At 44.6% G+C, this 19,825-nt stretch overlaps 1 protein-coding gene across 1 annotated transcript in view; it reads left to right on the top strand.

Moving 5' to 3' along the window:
* The window catches only part of LOC138642146 (intraflagellar transport protein 70A), a 104,889-nt gene that overhangs the window by 42,944 nt on the left and 42,120 nt on the right, over positions 1–19,825 (top strand). Inside the window, exons 4-11 of the mRNA XM_069730098.1 lie at positions 1,213–1,269; positions 2,103–2,238; positions 6,297–6,401; positions 7,727–7,855; positions 12,836–12,885; positions 17,072–17,224; positions 18,378–18,443; positions 18,784–18,837. Of these exons, the coding sequence (XP_069586199.1) occupies positions 1,213–1,269; positions 2,103–2,238; positions 6,297–6,401; positions 7,727–7,855; positions 12,836–12,885; positions 17,072–17,224; positions 18,378–18,443; positions 18,784–18,837 (750 nt within the window). The remainder of the gene's footprint in view (positions 1–1,212; positions 1,270–2,102; positions 2,239–6,296; positions 6,402–7,726; positions 7,856–12,835; positions 12,886–17,071; positions 17,225–18,377; positions 18,444–18,783; positions 18,838–19,825) is intronic.

Genomic DNA, 19,825 nt, shown 5'->3' with positions numbered 1-19,825 from the left:
AAGGTGGTCTCATAAAACTGATGGGTCCCTGACCCCCCTGTCCAAATGTGAACACTTACCGAAGGCCAATGTCTGTATGCCTGGGTGAATGTGGACACCTCTGTTCAGTAACGCCTACATATGAGTTGGCCGGGACCAAGTGTGATGAGATGCAATTAAAAACCACATGGTGATGGGAGGAGTGCTGAGTCAGTCAGCTACCATAGAAATGACAAAAAAAATGACAAAAAAACCAGGCATACAGACATTGGCCTTCGGTAAGTGTTCACATTTGGACAGGGGGGTCAGGGACCCATCAGTTTTATGAGACCACCTTGACGACGGTTGATGGGCTCACACTATTTGATTATATCAAATTCTGTGCAAAGCGTCTCTTAAATATTTTCCTAATGTTCAAAAGCCATTTTGCTATTCATATTTCATATATTTCAGATTAGACATGCTTTTGTACAATAGAGTGCAACCTTTTTTGTATATTTATGTATGGAGGTAGCTGCTCCTGGTATGCACCTATTCACACTAGTTTGGATGTGCGAGTCTTTTTTTTGTCATTCCGATGTTTACCCTGGTTACCAGTGTAAATCTAAAAAAAAAAAAAACAGTACATACTTACATTCCGGTGTCTGTCCTCTCCGGCGCTCTGCTTCTCTGCACTGTGTAAGCGCCGGCCAGAAAGCACAGCAGTGACGTCACCGCTGTGCTCTGCTTTCCGGCCGGCGCTTAGTGCAGAGAAGCAGAGCGGCGGAGAGGTCAGACACCGGAATGTAAGTATGTAGTGTTTGTTTTTTTTTACGTTTACGCTGGTAACCAGGGTAAACATCGGGTTACTAAGCGCGGCCCTGCGCTTAGTAACCCGATGTTTACCCTGGTTACCAGGGGACTTCGGCATCGTTGGTCGCTGGAGAGCTGTCTGTGTGACTGCTCTCCAGCGACCAAACAGCAACGCTGCAGCAATGGGGATCGTTGTCTAGATCGCTGCAGCGTCGCTAAATGTGACGGTACCTTTAGACGTACAATGCAAGACAGCAAATATAGCAATTTCCTGATCAAATGATTGCAGTTGTTTTATAGTGAAGTGCATCCTTATAAACTGTAGGAGCATTTCATATTCCCTGCAGACCCCTGAACAGAATACAGATGGAGATAGCTTGTGATAAAATATATGTCTATCACTGTGATTATAGCTTTTATCCACCTCTATTTTTCTCTTAGGTTTTGAAATTACAAGCTTGTATTAAATATGGAGAAGATGACTTATCAGGAGCTAAGGTATGAAATTAATTTAAAATATACTTTTAACAAGCATTACAGGCGATTGTAAGAAGCGGGGTAATATACTGTATCTTAGCAGAGAAATCCGCTTCTTTCTCCACTTTTGAGCTATTATTCCTCCCCGCCGGCCTCCAGAACTTGTCATTGCTTTGTTAAAACATCTCATCTCCATATTTATCAGCTAAGATGGACTGCTAGCTCTGTGCCTTTACGTGAGATGACCCATTTTAGAGAGAGGGGAGGGAGAGTGAGGAGCAGGGAGAGGAAACAGGCAGAGGGGAAAATGTAAAGATCGAGGTAGGATCTTGTTACTGTGCACATGCTCAGTAAAGCAGGGACTAGCCCATCCCCTGAAATAGAGGTCACTGATGACACTTTGTTTCGGGGTGGCATCAGAAGCTTCTTCAGTGACTGGAGCCTCTACTCCCTGATGACCTCCCATTTGAGTATAACAGCACACATTGGGAATTCTCAAACGAGACGTCATCAAACAGGAAGTTGGTTAAAAAAAAGCAGTTAAATATATTGACATTTCGGATTAAATCAGTCTTAGTTTCAGACCAATCCTTCAATGTATTGTGACTGTTCACGCCCATTCATATGTCATTGATAGACCCCATGATGATCAGATCCCCAAAATCGGATTTTTGTTGAATGGATATGCCATAGAAACCATGGCAAAACATCATACGTTGTATGTTTTCTTTTTTTTTTATTGTAATGATACAGAAGCGATGCAAACATTTGATAATGTTGTTCATTGTGGTATTATTGTTAGAATTATATTATTATTACTTTCTATTTATCGTTTCTTTGATATGATCGGATAGAGTTTGGTAGAACAGATGTCTTCTGATGATCCAGATATTGAGAATAATTTGGGATGCTTGCTGTACAAAGAAGGACAATATGAAGAAGCCTGCAAAAAATTCCTCACTGCCATGCAAGTCGTGGGGTATAAACAAGGTAAAATGATTCTACAAAGATTTTTCTGTTCATTTTGCTACAAAAAAAAAAGTGGACAAACTGTACTAGTAGAAATAGAAACCAGACTCTCAAGACACATGCAGTACGTAACTAGTGTTCACCGGACACGCTGCATTGACACATATTGCCTGGGTCTCGCCGCCATTATGCTGCATACCTGGTATGTATGAATGAATCAAGATTAAGTATTTAAACGGGTACTATACCACCAAAGTGCTTTGGACCTTGAGGAAGACGCTTTAGGCGTCGATATGCGTGGGTCTAACATTGTCACAGTCTGCTTTGCCATTCATTGAGGTTACCTGCTGGATAGTGTGGGGGTAAGATACCGGGTCCTTAGGTGCGGCTTTCTTGGGACTGGCATTTTTTGAGCAGTCAATTCTTTTGTGTCCTCTGGACGGTTAGGAATCCCCACAATCTGTGGGAGGCATTGCCACACGATTATGTATACTGCCTTCATATTAATAGGGTACCTGGGTAAAAACTATATGTGATTGTTTCTGAAGGGGGAGAACAGCATGCATATATTGTCTGGTCCACATTATCTGGAGTTTGGTTATATCTAGTAACATATATGTATAAAGTTGATATAGACTGTGCAATGTTTTTTTGAGCATTTAACTCATATTCTGTATGGACCCTAACCCTCCATTTTGTCTGTGGGTTTTTTTTTTATTGTTTTTAAATCTATAGCCTTTGTGTGGTGTTTTCAATAAAAAATCTTTGGTGGGGTGATCCCATTATATTTGATGCATGTACTTTCTCTTTTGTGTTGTTGGTTTACATAGATATGCATTAGGTGATCCCCCTACCTTCTCTATTTGAGGTGGATGGTGCCCACTCAGTCTATGTTTTTTAGAGATTAGAAGCACTTTACTGAGTGATTTTTGCCCCTTTATTTTGTGATATGTACAGCATTTATATCTATTCTGCAATCAGAACAAGGTGATACACTGAACTATAATAATTTGCAAGTCTCAGAGCTAATCTATCCCACAACCCCCTACCTGAAGCCTACTCACACATCCCTCATTTCGATAGACTACATTGCCTCATATTTCAGAATCAAGAACAAGATTGCCCACATCAGAGAAAGCTTTAATGTACAATCCCCAAAACTCTGCTGCATAACGGACCCATATCCTTCTCCCGAAACCTCCCCACTCATCACTGGAGTAAAGCTTGGCACCAACTGTGCTTTTCACCCTATCCTATCCCACCTTCTCCCTAACTCACCAGTGTACTTATCCCCACCATAACTCATCTCTTTAACTTATCATTACCATCTGGTGTATTCCCTTACTTTTTCAAATGTGCAACCATCACACCCTCCTGAAGAAGCCATCCCTTTACCTGTCCTCTACTTCCACCTGCCTCAAAACTCCTTGAAGAAAACATCCACATTGAATTTTCCTCTCACCTCTCGTTCAGCACACACTTCAACTAACTAAAATCTGGCTTCCATCCCCAATACTCCATTGAAACTGCCCTAACCAAAGTCACAAACAATCTGCTAACTGCCCAAGCAGTAGACAATACTCTGTACTCCTTCTTATAGACCTGTCCTCCGTCTTTCACACTCTTGACTGCTTCCTCCTACTGGAAATACTCTCATCTTGACAATCAAAGACCTAGCTCTTTCCTGGATAATTTCATACCTCACTATTCACATATTTAGTGTCCTCCATTCCCTTACTACCTCGTCATCCCGCCTGTCCTGGGACCCCTACTTTTCTCCATTTATACCTTTTGGCCTGAAACTCATAAAGTGTGTACAAATACTTGGTCTATGCTGATGACTCTTAAATATACCTTTCTAGCCCAAATGTGACACCTCTGTGGTACAAATCCTAGAGTGTTTATCAACTATATGCTCCACATCATGCTTTCTATAACTCTGTGTCGACAGAACTGAAACCATCATCTTACCTCCATCTCACTCCCCTGTTGTGAATTCTGCTTTTGGGCTCCCTCCGGTGGTTGTAGAGGGTAATGCAGTTGTGCCTGGACTGCAGGATTGGACAGGTGTATCTGCTAATTGCAAAGCTGACTGGGGTTTATAGCTTTGCAGGACTCTTTAGTCCCTGCCAGTTGTCCATTGTTCCTTTGGAAGTGTTGGTCCTGCCTGGCCTCTCCTGCTTGCTGCCAATTCAGCAAAGTTAAGTGTTTGCTTCATTTTGTTTTAGACACACTGCTGTGTGTTTATTTTCTGTGCTATCTTGTTTCTATTTTGTTCCTGCTAGACTGTACCTGATGTTTTTCTCAGTCTAGTTGGATTCGCTGGAGTCGCAGATATACTCTCCACATCTTTTGTTAGGTGGTGGAGTTTTTGTATTTTTCTGCTGTGGATATTTTGTAGTGTTTTATGCTGACCGCATAGTATCCTGTACTTTCCTTTCCTTTCTAGGTAGAAGTGGCCTCCTTTGCTTATCCCTGTTTTCAGTCTGCGTGTGTCTTTTCCTCTCCTACTCACAGTCATTATTTGTGGGGGGCTGTCTATCCTTTGGGGGTCTGCTCTGAGGCAAGAGAGTTTTCCTATTTCCATCTTTAGGGATATTTAGTTCTCCGGCTTTGTCGAGGTGTCTAGGTCTGGTTAGGCACACCCCACGGCTACTTCTAGTTGCAGTGATAGGATCAGGGTTTGCGGTCAGTATAGTTACCACTGCTCCAGCGAAGGTCATTTCATGCTGCTCCAAGGCCACCTGATCATAACACTCCCCCCCTAAAAGACGTATCATAATTATAATTATATTATAATCTGTCTGTCACGGGGTTACTGCAACAGAGAGGAGCCAGAAAACTGCAGCATATGATTGCTCCTACTCCTGCACTGACAAGAAGCACTTCTCCTTCTTTTTAAATGGTGTTTATTTCTTTTGGCAGAACAGGGGTTAATCTGCCATGTTGGGAGCTCTGGGAGTCTGAGCTTTTAGCTCAGCTTTTTTAGCTACTCCCATCCCTTTTATATTCTGGGTCCTGACTCAAACCTATGTCAGAGCTAACTTTTGCTGCTTGGCTTGGAGGAGAGGTGTTTATATGAAAAGGAGTTTTGGAGGAGCTATTTGTGACTGTTGCGTGGTTTGTAAGTGTGATAATTCCCTTCCCTCCTCTTACTTCGGTTTTCCCCCGCCTCCACTCCACGGTGCATTCCACTGTTATATGTGAGTGAATATTTGTATGCTTGGTATTTTCAGTTTACCCTTGTTTGTATTGCCTTGTTCATTGTGCTGGTGTACTACGGTGCATAGTAAGCCCCCCCCTCTTCCATGGGTGGGGGAAGAGAACAGATGGAGGGCTAATTCAGGAGATAAGGCAAGGGTGACGACCCTGGCATCTTCACCTTAAGAAGTGTCCCGGGGAATAGGGCGAGCTAGGGCGCCCGCTAGAGGTAGGGACAGGGAGGGAGCCACGGGTCCCGGGCACCCGACAGCTGAGTCGTGATACTGTCTCCCCCAAACATCTATGAACTAACCTCATGAAACCTCCTCCCATCTAATCTTTGGTCTCCTTCTCTCCTTCACCTTTGTATGTTCCTTTTATAATAATCTCTAAGACTTATCCCAATCATCCTCCATTCTCTGGAATTCAGTGCCTCAGCTCATCAGATTGTCAGCCACAGTCGAAGCCTACAGACATAACATGAAATCTCCTCTTTGGGAAGCCTCCCACCCCATTGCCAACTCATTACCAACCCCCTAACCCACTGTCTCCTTCCCCATATTTGTGGATTGTAAGCCTGTGAGGACAGAGTCCCCTCCCTTTCAGTTCATGTTTATTGTCCTCGTATATGTGGAAACCTTCCTCAAAGTACAGCACCCTGGAATTAATGGTGCTTTAACATTAATGATTTCAGCCATAATCATATCATCACATGTAGTTACGGTATTTTCTTTATTGATGGAAATATTATAACAGTAATTAATTATCTTCAGTTGGCCAAAAATATTTTCTAGTAGATAAAGTAAATAAACACTTGTGTACTTTTATTTGCTTTATATTTTTGACATGGTGATTTATTTCTCATTTTGTTTGCACAGACTTGTCCTACAGCATTGCCTTATGTTACTACAGCATGAAGCAATACGTGCCTGCTTTAAAGTACATTTCCGATATTATAGAACATGGAATTCGAGAGCATCCAGGTAGGTTACAGTGGAGGATCTCTAGGAAGTATGTACAATACAGCATACGTTAGCCATAATGTGAACATGCAGCTATCTGGTGTTCTTGTGTATGAAGGAAAGGCCGATGTCAGCTGGGAGGCAATGGTGGTGAGCGATGTACTAGTGGGCGATGTACTAGTGGGCGATGTACTAGTGGGCGATGTACTAGTGGGCGATGTACAGTACTAGTGGGCAATGTACTAGTGGGCGATGTACTAGTGGGCGATGTACTAGTGGGTGATCTACTAGTGGGCGATGTACTAGTGGGCGATGTACTAGTGGGTGATCTACTAGTGGGGGATGTACTAGTGGGCGATGTACTAGTGGGCGATGTACTAGTGGGCGATGTACAGTACTAGTGGGCGATGTACTAGTGGGCGATGTACTAGTGGGCGATGTACTAGTGGCCGATGTACTAGTGGGGGGATGTACTAGTGGGGGATGTACTAGTGGGCGATGTACTAGTGGGCAATGTACAGTACTAGTGGGCGATGTACTAGTGGGCGATGTACTAGTGGGCGATGTACTAGTGGGCGATGTACTAGTGGGGGATGTACTAGTGGGCGATGTACTAGTGGGCGATGTACTAGTGGGCGATGTACTAGTGGGTGATGTACTAGTGGGCGATGTACAGTACTAGTGGGCGATGTACTAGTGGGCGATGTACAGTACTAGTGGGCGATATACTAGTGGGCGATGTACAGTACTAGTGGGCGATGTACTAGTGGGCGATGTACTAGTGGGTGATGTACTAGTGGGCGATGTACTAGTGGGCGATGTACTAGTGGAGGATGTACTAGTGGGCGATGTACAGTACTAGTGGGCGATGTACTAGTGGGCGATGCACTAGTAGGCGATGTACTAGTGGGCGATGTACTAGTGGGGGATGTACTAGTGAGCGATGTACTAGTGGGCGATGTACTAGTGGGCGATGTACTAGTGGGCGATGTACTAGTGGGGGATGTACTAGTGGGGGATGTACTAGTGGGCGATGTACTAGTGGGCGATGTACTAGTGGGCGATGTACTAGTGGGCGATGTACTAGTGGGCGATGTACTAGTGGGCGATGTACTAGTGGGGGATGTACTAGTGGGGGATGTACTAGTGGGCGATGTACTAGTGGGCGATGTACTAGTGGGCGATGTACTAGTGGGCTATGTACTAGTGGCTGAAGTACTACTGGCTTGTAAGTCTGTGTCATCAGCATTTTAGTCATGTTCAAGGAGTTGTTATCATCATGTAAGAGTCCGATGAGGCAGTGTGAGCAACACACTCATTCTTTATTTCTGTGTATCGCCCCCCAGAGCTTGGCGTTGGCATGACAACTGAAGGAATTGATGTCCGCAGCGTGGGTAACACTTTGGTACTGCATGAAACAGCGCTGATTGAAGCATTTAACCTAAAGGCCGCCATTGAGTATCAGTTGAAAAATTGTACGTCCATTTCTGTATTCAGTTTAAGTACCTCATATGGGGCTAATATTCCTGAAAGATGTTCTTAAATGTCCGGTCCAAATCGATAAGTTTTCGTCACTCTGTGTGATTGCAGACTTATGAATCCCCCCATCACACGCACTTGTGCTCTGCGGGGATTCGACGATTTCTGACCCAGGCTCGGAGGGTATGTATTAGTTATATATACTCCCAGCCAGAGCCCGTCTAGTGGGCGTGGCCTCGCTCCATACACTTATATTGTCTGGTGATGCAGCCGTCCAGTGGGCGTGGCCTAGCTCCATACACTTATATTGTCTGGTGATGCAGCCGTCCAGTGGGCGTGGCCTCGCTCCATACACTTATATTGTCTGGTGATTCGACTGTCCAGTGGGCGTGGCCTTGCTCCATACACTTATATTGTCTGGTGATGCGGGCGTCCAGTGGGTGTGGCCTAGCTCCATACACTTATATTGTCTGGTGATGCGGCTGTCCAGTGGGCGTGGCCTTGCTCCACACACTTATACTGTCTGGTGATGCAGCCGTCCAGTGGGCGTGGCCTCGCTCCATACACTTATATTGTCTGGTGATGCGGCCGTCCAGTGGGCGTGGCCTCGCTCCACACACTTATATTGTCTGGTGATGCGGCCGTCCAGTGGGCGCGGCCTCGCTCCACACACTTATATTGTCTGGTGATGCGGCCGTCCAGTGGGCATGGCCTCGCTCCATACACTTATATTGTCTGGTGATGCGGCCGTCCAGTGGGCGTGGCCTCGCTCCACACACTTATATTGTCTGGTGATGCGGCCGTCCAGTGGGCGTGGCCTCGCTCCATACACTTATATTGTCTGGTGATGCGGCCGTCCAGTGGGCGTGGCCTCGCTGCATACACTTATATTGTCTGCTGATGCGACTGTCCAGTGGGTGTGGCCTTGCTCCATACACTTATATTGTCTGGTGATGCGGCCGTCCAGTGGGCGTGGCCTCGCTCCATACACTTATATTGTCTTGTGATGCGGCCGTCCAGTGGGCGTGGCCTCGCTGCATACACTTATATTGTCTGGTGATGCAACTGTCCAGTGGGTGTGGCCTCGCTCCATACACTTATATTGTCTGGTGATGCGGCCGTCCAGTGGGCGTGGCCTCGCTCCATACACTTATATTGTCTGGTGATGCTGCCGTCCAGTGGGCGTGGCCTCGCTGCATACACTTATATTGTCTGGTGATGCGACTGTCCAGTGGGCGTGGCCTCGCTCCATACACTTATATTGTCTGGTGAGTGTGGCCGACTAAAGGGGCGCTGCCTCGCTCCATACAAATGTATGGAAATGTATATTTTATCGATATGGACAGGGTAACCCCATTTATCCATTTTTACACCCTGACTTAAAGGGGTATTAGCTATGTTGCTTACCCCATGAGTAGGGCATTGCAGTAGCTTAGGTATTCATGGATATTATTACTCATAGTGATAGTTAGTTGTAAGTGGTAGTAACCATCGATACCTAAAGTACTGCAATGCCCTGCACATGGGGTAAGTGACATAGCTTATCAGGAGAACTATACTCAATTTCTAATTAGATTCTAATATTATTATTATTACACCTACTGCATATTGGGATAGGATCTTGGAGATGGGAATGCCCCTTTACCTGTACAGCACAGTCAAGATGCTGATCACGCTCCACATGGGGAAGATGCCAACTGTGTTACACAGCCGATGCGTCAGAGGATGAGGGTGGGGAGCAAACAACACCCGTTGCCGTGGAGACCTAATATCAGAACTTTGTATTATATGCCTTGAATTCTTTCTGGCCTTGTATAGGTGTTTTGTCCCATAAAGCTTGCATGACAACCATTTTAGGGATGGGTTTATCGATCCAGTTATTGAGTAATAAGCATTTTCTGTGTCATACATGATTAGGATTTAGCGTTCCTGTAAATGTTCATTTCAGATCGTGTAAATGGATTCTTACTCCTGAGCTGTGCAGAATGTAGTGATTAGTTACTGTACATCTTACCCATATTCAGGATGTAACAGCGATGTTTTCTATGTATCCGTTTATGAAGGACTAGATGGCAGCCCGATTCTAAAGAATCGGGAGTCTAGAATCCATATATACTTTATTTATTCAAATGTAAGAATAATACAATTAATAAATAATAGTAAAAAAGAACAAAAATAATAGGCAGTATATGGAGAAAACACCAAACAAAAGTTCAAAATTGGTGTGAAAATGTCACTGAACCACTTCACAACTAAATATATATAGTTTTGGTAAATGGTATTATCATTTTTTTGACGAAAGGAGCTTGAAGAGCAACGTCACTGGGCCCGCCTGGCGGGCGGAGTGTGTCACAGTACGGCACGTTTCTGATTGGTCGCTCGCAGCAGGCGGCAACCAATCAGACACTGGACACTGTTGACGTCACTTATCTCCGGACATTAGCTCCGGACATTATCTCCGGACATTAGCTCCGGACATTATCTCCGCACATTAGCTCCGGACATTAGCTCCGGACATTAGCTCCGGACAAAGCCACGGAAGTTGGCAGAAATTGCAGGAAGTAGTATTCTAGGCAATTAATCTCCGGACATTAGCTCCGGACATTAGCTCCGGACATTAGCTCCGGACAAAGCCACGGAAGTTGGCACAAATTGCAGGAAGTAGTATTCTAGGCAATTATATATTAGATGACACCAGAGAGATCACGCAGAATCCCTCCACTGCCACCACATGTGACGAACCTGCACCTTGCCTCCCGCCGGACGTCACGTGGCTGTGTTCTCCTCACTTGCACCAATGTGGCCTTCCGCAGCCCCTGGGGACACGTACGGTCAGCTTGGCGCAGTTTTGCACACACATCCCTTTTCCACACGGGTCCATGGAGGCACAGGGAGTGAGAGAATGTGGCCCACACAGTCACTGAGGTGACATCACACTCGCTCACAACCCTGACAGGTTGAGATGCCCCTTTCACTCTCACCAGTGAGGACCAAAGATATAAGCAGAATAAATGTCAGTTACCAGCTGATGTTCGATCATGGATGCGCAGGGCCACAAGGGGGCATGGGATGCCAGCTGGCTCCTAGATCCTTCACAGCACATTATTCGATGCGGCCCCCACTGACGAACAGGACCGTATGCATCACAGAGAGAGTGACCACATAGCCTTACACTAGCCCTTATCCCCTTTAGGTCACTCCCGTCGTGCCTTCTGGGCTGAACCTAAATCCCCTTGCCCCTGGCAGCTAAAAACTCCAAAACCTAAGATGAGTCATAATTCTTTAATAGACGGTCCTAGGGAGGCAGTTTTGGCGCCATTAGATCAGGCCGAGCCACTGCTACGCATTAAGACCACACACAGCTTTGCTATCTGGTTTCTACTGGCTGTTCTATGTATCTCCATACCCCTGGGTGCTAGAACAGGTTGAGACCCAGCCGAGCGTTCCCCACGTTCTGGGTATCTCGGAAACATACATGATATTGGCTCGGACATAAGGTAACGCCATAACTCCTTATGGAATCATAGTGCAGCGCCCCAGAGATCTGGTCATTGCAGTAACTAAGGGGAGTGATGGTACGTCTGATGGCACTAAAGGAGTTCTACTGACCAGGTATCACCAAGCACACACTACACTTCACACTCCGGCCACTAGGGGGAGCAAAAGGCTTATTTATTGGGCCACTTCTCACATTGGTAAAACTAGGGGTCGGACAGGAAGTTAGGCAGAACGAAGCCTGGGAGAGCTCCAGGAAGGACCTGTCAGAACTGGGAAATCTGGCAGGTACTTAGCGAAAGGACAGATTGTTACGGAACCGCGCCTGCACTACCTTGCGACGGTATCCTAAGAAAGAGACAAGAAAGGAAGGATATTATGGAACAGTGAGAAACGAGATCAGCACAAAGGAGATCCAGTAGGAGTCGTGCCGAGAGAGAGAGGCAACATCTTACTGAGGCGCGTAGTCGGTGGCCGGAGCACCACAGGAGTAACTGACTTCACGCATTACTTCAAACAGCGGCAGGACAGTTAATTACAGGTTGGCTGTCTACAATTCAACACCTAAGAAGGACATAGGAGGCAATCGTGGGAGAGGGGTGACACTAGGGTTCCAGAATAACTCCAGGCCTACCTGTCATAAAGGTGCGTCCTAGCCATAACATACCTGGGGGCCGGAGAAGAGAAAAATCTAGAACGAACGAGAACAGAAGTTGTGAGGACGATCCTGAATGCTCAGCAGGGAAGCACTACAACACACAGGCGGTAGTGGGTAGACACTGATTTCCACCTGCAAAGGGAACTCTGGATGTGCCTTCGGACCGGCCGGTCTCAGACAGCCCTGTTGAAAGTGCCCTGGATTGAGGATCCTGAAACCTTCAGTAAAAGGTAAAGAAACTGAACCCTGTGTCCTTGTTATTCCTCGCACTACGCACCATCACTCTTTATTGGACGCCCCTTAGCAGGGTCACGGACCGGGTCCAGCCACCGTGACGACCCCAGAACTGAGACAGAAAGGACCGGTACCAAGTAACCTGTGGCCCTGTGTCTGGGGGCGATCCAATAACTGACTCAACAAAGCAGTTTAGACCTCATGGTGTCCACGTGGCAAGCCTTTGTTCTGCTATGAGCTGACTCCAAGGTGTGAGATCAGTCGCTCACAGCCTTTGAGGCTTGACCCCCCCTGTTGAGCTCGCTGCACACTGAAGGGGGGTTTATAATTCCATGCCACATAGGATATAATTGATTGGCATGACATTGTATTGCCAATATTCTTCACACCATTATGTATAAAAGAGGGTTACAAACATCTTTCCCTTGAGGTTGCCATTATCAAAGCTCAGGGACTGTTGTAGCACTAAGTTAGCAGAGCCAGGTCGGTCACATATGATCTCAGTGTGTAGCCTAATATAAAACATATATGAACTAGCATATGGCGGTAAATGTTTCCTCACTATGTGCTGTTACATTTGTCCTTGCAGATGAAGCAGCTCAAGAAGCTCTGACAGACATGCCTCCACGATCAGAAGAGGTGAGTTGTGGTCATTCTGTCCCAAGGCTTCCCACAGAAGATTACCGTATATACTCGAGTATAAGCCGAGATTTTCAGCCCAAATTTTTGGGCTGAAAGTGCCCCTCTCGGCTTATACTCGAGTCAAGGTGGGTGGCAGGGTCAGCGGGTGAGGGGGTGAGGGCGCTGAGGCATACTCACCTAGTCCCAGCGATCCTGACGCTCCCCCTGCCGTCCCACGGTCTCCTGTGCTGCAGCCTCTTCCCCTCTTCAGCGGTCACGTGGGACCGCTCATTAGAGAAATGAATAGGCGGCTCCACCTCCCATAGGGGTGGAGCCGCCTATTCATTTCTCTAATCAGCGGTGCCGGTGACCGCTGATTAGAGAATGAAGCTGCGGCACCGAAGACCAGCTGTGACAGGCAGAGGAAGCCGGACGTCGGGACCAGGTAAGTATGTAATATTCACCTGTCCGCGTTCCAGCCGCCGGGCGCCGCTCCATCTTTCCGGCGTCTGCGCTCTGACTGTTCAGGTCAGAGGGCGCGATGACGCATATAGTGTGCGCGGCGCCCTCTGCCTGATCGGTCAGAGCAGAGAGACGCCAGGACCGGACGCTGGGAGCTGCAAGCAAGAGAGGTGAGTATGGCATTTTTTTTTTTTTTACTGCAGCAGCAGCGGCGGCAATGGCAGAGCTTTCTATGGGGAACTATGAACGGTGCAGAGCACTATATGAGGCACAGCTATAGGGAACTATGTACGGTGCAGAGCACTATATGGGGCACAGCTATAGGGAAATAATGAACGGTGCAGAGCACTATATGGGGCACAGCTATAGGGAACTGTACGGTGCAGAGCACTATATGGGGCACAGCTATAGGGAACTATGTACGGTGCAGAGCACTATATGGGGCACAGCTATAGGGAACTATGTACGGTGCAGAGCACTATATGGGGCACAGCTATAGGGAACTATGTACGGTGCAGAGCACTATATGAGGCACAGCTATAGGGAACTATGTACGGTGCAGAGCACTATATGGGGCACAGCTATAGGGAACTATGTACGGTGCAGAGCACTATATGGGGCACAGCTATAGGGAACTATGTACGGTGCAGAGCACTATATGGGGCACAGCTATAGGGAACTATGTACGGTGCAGAGCACTATATGGGGCACAGCTATAGGGAACTATGTACGGTGCAGAGCACTATATGAGGCACAGCTATAGGGAACTATGTACGGTGCAGAGCACTATATGAGGCACAGCTATAGGGAACTATGTACGGTGCAGAGCACTATATGGGGCACAGCTATAGGGAACTATGTACGGTGCAGAGCACTATATGGGGCACAGCTATAGGGATATCTGAACGGTGCAGAGCACTATATGAGGCACAGCTATAGGGAAATAATGAACGGAACAGAGCACTATATGGGGCACAGCTATAGGGAACTATGTACGGTGCAGAGCACTATATGGGGCACAGCTGTAGGGAACTATGTACGGTGCAGAGCACTATATGGGGCACAGCTATAGGGAACTATGTACGGTGCAGAGCACTATATGGGGCACAGCTATAGGGAACTATGTACGGTGCAGAGCACTGTATGGGGCACAGCTATAGGGAAATAATGAACGGTGCAGAGCACTATATGGGGCACAGCTATAGGGAAATAATGAACGGTGCAGAGCACTATATGGGGCACAGCTATAGGGAAATAATGAACGGTGCAGAGCACTATATGGCACAGCTATGGGGAAATAATGATCTATTTTTATTTTTGAAATTCACCGGTAAATGCTGCATTTCCACCCTAGGCTTATACTCGAGTCAATAAGTTTTCCCAGTTTTTTGTGGCAAAATTAGGGGGGTCGGCTTATACTCGAGTATATACGGTATCAAGGGAGTGGTTCATATATTAATTATATATTGACTAGATGGCAGCCCGATTCTAAAGAATCGGGAGTCTAGAATCCATATATACTTTATTTATTCAAATGTAAGAATAATACAATTAATAAATAATAGTAAGAAAGAACAAAAATAATAGGCAGTATATGGAGAAAACACCAAACAAAAGTTCAAAATTGGTGTGAAAATGTCACTGAACCACTTCACAACTAAATATATATAGTTTTGGTAAATGGTATTATCATTTTTTTGACGAAATTCGGCAGGAGCTTGAAGAGCAACGTCACTGGGCCCGCCTCCACGCAGTAGAAACTTGCTGTGAGGTAAAAATTCAAAAATCACACCAAAATGGCGGGCGGAGTGTGTCACAGTACGGCACGTTTCTGATTGGTCGCTCGCAGCAGGCGGCAACCAATCAGACACTGGACACTGTTGACGTCACTTATCTCCGGACATTAGCTCCGGACATTAGCTCCGGACATTAGCTCCGGACATTAGCTCCGGACATTATCTCCGCACATTAGCTCCGGACATTAGCTCCGGACAAAACCACGGAAGTTGGCACAAATTGCAGGGAGTAGTATTCTAGGCAATTATATATTAGATGATTGATACAGTAATAATTCCCTAAAGGATGATTAAGACTTTACCAGTTGTAATCTTACAATTTAAGGTTCTTGATCCTAAACCCCTTGGAGACGCAGATATTTCTTGCTTTTTTTCACTTTTGTTTTTTCCTCCTCGCTTTTCAAGATCCACAACTTTTTTTATTTTGCTAGCTGTTTTGGGCTATTTTTGCAGGACCAGCTGTAGTTTTCAAGTGAACTAATCATTTTCCATATCTACTAAAAATGGGGGAAAAATCCAAATGAGATATAATTGATATATAAACAATAACATAAAAAATATTCCCATTGTATATTAAGTTTTGTTTTATGACTTTCACTTTGAAGTAAAGATGAAGTACCAAATGTGAATATTAGTCTACACCATGTCTTGTTGCCTGGGGTGGATGCTCCACTGTGAGTGGCAGTTTGGCTTTGCAAAATCATCTCGCTGCTGACCTAGACATGCTACTTTGACTGACAGTGCGCTTGTCATATGCTACTGTGACTGACAGTGCGCTTGTCATATGCTACTGTGACTGACAGTGCGCTTGTCATATGCTACTGTGACTGACAGTGCGCTTGTCATATGCTACTGTGATTGACAGTTTTCTTGTTCTATAGTCTGCATGGCCATCTTTCTCAAAAGAGAGAGAGAGAGAAAGAGAGAGAGATGACCATGTAAACTGTAGAAAAAGCGCACTGTTGGTCACAGTAGCATATGACAAGCGCACTGTTGGTCACAGTATCATATGACAAGCGCACTGTCGGTCACAGTAGCATGTCCAGGTCAGCAGCGAGATGATGTTACTAAGCCAAAATGCCACCCAAGGTGGAGCATCCACCCCAGGCAGAAAGGAAGTCAGAAGGCTGGAGAGAGGTGCCCTCCTGAAGACATGGTGTAGACTAATATTCACATTTGCTACTTCATCTTTACCTCAAAGTGAATGTCGTAAAACAAAACTTACATACAATGAGAATATTTTTTATTTTATTTAAACAGAGAGAGAGAGATGACCATGTAAACTATAGGACAAGCGCACTGTCAGTATACATACATATATATATATATATATATATATATATATATATATCTCAATAACAGTGGCTTTGAACAAGGGCACCACACAGCAGCTCATCGGGAAAGTGAGAACTACCCATCGGTTGGGGCCAGGGCTTGTAGTTTTGCAGGGAGGGAGAGGTGAGCAGTACTATAGAGCCTCGCTATAGAAATCAATGGGCTGAGATCTCAACCTTAACGGGAACCTGTTACCTGAATTTGGCGGGACAGGTTTGTCATCATATGGGCGGGGTTTTCAGGTGTTTGATTCACTCTTTCCTTACCCGCTGGCTGCATGCTGGCTGCAATATTGGGTTGAAGTTCATTCTGTGTCCTCCGTAGTACACGCCTGCGCAAGGCAAGATTGCAGTGGTGCAGCGGCAGTGGTTGATACCTTTTAATGGCTAACTGAAAAGGTGGTAACAAATTGCAAATTGTGATATTTTATCACATTTGTTTCTCGAGAAGTTTGAATTAAGAATTAAAAAAGGGTAGCAGTGAGCACCTTGTACTATGCTGAAGTAGGAGCTGCATGTCTGGAGGTATTTTATTACTCTTTTTTACTATGTATTTGTTTACTATGACAATTATTTGTACCTTTTACCCAGATTATGATCTGATTTTCACAGGAACTTGACCCCGTCACTCTTCACAATCAAGCACTGATGAACATGGAGGCCAAACCCACTGAAGGATTTGAGAAACTGCAGTTTTTGTTGCAGCAAAATCCTTTTCCACCGGAGACATTTGGAAATCTCTTGCTTTTGTACTGCAAGTATGAGGTAGGGGATCTGATAGGAGTTAATATTTCCGTGTCCTTATTGGTACATGCAGAGCATTATAATAAGGACTTAGTGATTCTAATGACGTCACACCCTCTGACCACACGCCAGTTTGTCCCTGGTGGGATGTAAGCCCATATTGTTTTCCTGACTTGATTTATTGCCGAGGAATACAGCCTTGTGTCCCATCAATACTAGATATCAAAAAGATTGAAAAATGGGTAAAACTCCCAAATTTTGCTTCTTGTCCTGACTTTTAATTTAAAGCGTAATCGTCATTTTAATTTATCTTTTTTTTCATAAATCAATAATGCAGGTGAAAATAAGAAACTTTCTAAAATATAACATTAGAGAAATCAGTTTTTTCTCCTCCAGCACTGATCATTCATTCTCAAAGTTCTCAATTCAAGAGTAAAATCTGTATTCAGTGAATATAGATTTTCTCATTAATGAGATAGGAGATGACTAGTGATGAGCAAACGTACTGGGATAAGGTGTTATCTGAGCATGCTCGCGTGCCACCGAGTGTCTTTGGGGTGCTTGAAAAATATGTTTGAGTCCCCACTGTTTCACAGCCGCAACACATGCAGGGATTGCCTGTTTATTAGGCAATCTTTGCAGACTCGAACATATTATTCGAGTACGCCGATGTCACTCTTATAAGACCTGAGCATGCTCAGATAACACCTTAGCTAAGCACATTCATTCATCAGTAAAGAAGACAGTTAGTGCTGATAAAGTTCTATGGAGAACTCGCAGCAGAATGTCTGTCGGCCTTTGGCTCCTTCCTTCTCCCCTCGTCATAGAATTTTAAAGCTACAAACTGTCATCTCCTATCTCAGTTTAGGCGCAAATCAGTCTTCACCGCCTACAGATTGTGCCCATGGACTGAGGGTGAATGGTCAGACAAGGAATGAACAGTAATAGATTTCTCTGAGATTGATTGCAGAGTTGATTATTTTATTGGAATGAGACGTTGGACAACTATTACAGCTTATCACCCCTTCCAAGGACAGGGCTCCAAAGTCCTCTGACTAGCCATAGAACAATAATTGTTTCATTCATTTTCCCAAAATTGAACAGTATAAAGTTATTCTTTCCCGTCATAGTAAGGAACTATTAATTTAGTATTATGGTTTATCTTTTTTTTTAGTATTTTGATCTTGCAGCAGATGTGCTGGCAGAAAATGCTCATCTTACCTACAAGTTTCTGACTCCAGTAAGTAAATATTGTGGATAAAGAAACTTTTTGTCTATTTGCTGTATTTCGTAATTTGTATTTACCCAATTTAATAGTAGAAATGGGAATTTTAGAAAACTGTCTATTAACATTAGCTGACGGTGACCTATCTCTGCTAAGAAAAGGATCGGGTACTTAAATTCAACCCGCCCCGTCCTTCTGTCCCCAATAATCATTTTTGTTGAGAGATAATTGGGAAACCTTCATACACATTAACTGTTCGGTAGTCAAGATTTGTGAGATATAATTACTCATGGCTCATCTTAGAATAAATGTAAGACATTACTTCTGAAATCGGTTTCTTTCTTCTATATTTCAGTATTTGTATGATTTTCTGGATGCCCTGATCACATGCCAGACAGCCCCAGATGAGGTACTGTATGCTTTCCTGCTGTTCTAACCTGCTGTATTATTATACATCACTACCATGTTTCCCTGAATATAAGACCTACTCCGAAAATAAGCCCTAGCATTATTTTACAGGATTTTTGGAGTATGCTTAAAATATAAGATCTACCCCAAAAATAAGCATTAGTTACAGTGAGGGTGAGCGTTAGGGTGGTAAAAATTGGGCAATTGCCCAGGGCCCCCACTCTATTAGGGCCCCCCAGTGTTTCTATTCTGGGATGACGACTGCTTAAGGACCTTTTCTGACATCATAGTCATGTGACCACAATATCATCAAAGGTCCTTTGACTGCTTTTATATATACACGTGTATGTGCAGTATATATGTCGTGTATGTGTGTGTATATACAGTGGCATGTAAATGTTTGTGCACCCCTGGTCAAAATTGCTGTTATTGTTAAGCAAGTTAAAAAGGAAGTGATCTCTAAAAGGCCAAAACTTAAAGATCGCACATTTCCTTTGTATTTTAATCAAAAAAACATTTTTTCTTTTCATTTTTACATTTTAAAACTTACAAAAAGGAAACTGGGCCAATGCAAAAGTTTGGGCACCCTGCATGGTTAGTACCTAGAAGACACAAAAGAGCACAGTGAGGTCAAAAATACTCTGTTGTAAAAAAAAATCACAGTAATAAGCAAGTGCTAGTCAAGAGATGGAAAAAACAGGGTATTTAGTTGATACGTTTTTTTGCAAAAAAATGTATACTAAGCTGCTCCACCAATCGTCAAGGTATACTCATATAGAGCAGTCCTACCTAATGTATATAATCCCTATCTGATGTATTTAAAAACCTGATCATCTGTATAGTACCTGTATAAGCAGGTACACAAAAGAGCACAGTGAGGTCAAAAATACTCTGTTTTTTACAACAGAGTATTTTTGACCTCACTGTGCTCTTTTGTGTCTTCAAGTTTCTTGGTGGTGTGTGAACAGGTTCCTACAGACTTGTTAATT

The sequence above is a fragment of the Ranitomeya imitator genome, chromosome 6 (genome assembly GCF_032444005.1).
Source record: "Ranitomeya imitator isolate aRanImi1 chromosome 6, aRanImi1.pri, whole genome shotgun sequence".
NCBI classification, from domain to species: domain Eukaryota; kingdom Metazoa; phylum Chordata; class Amphibia; order Anura; family Dendrobatidae; genus Ranitomeya; species Ranitomeya imitator.
The sequence above is the reverse complement of the archived record's forward strand: the minus strand, read 5'-3'. Positions and strand labels throughout refer to the sequence as shown.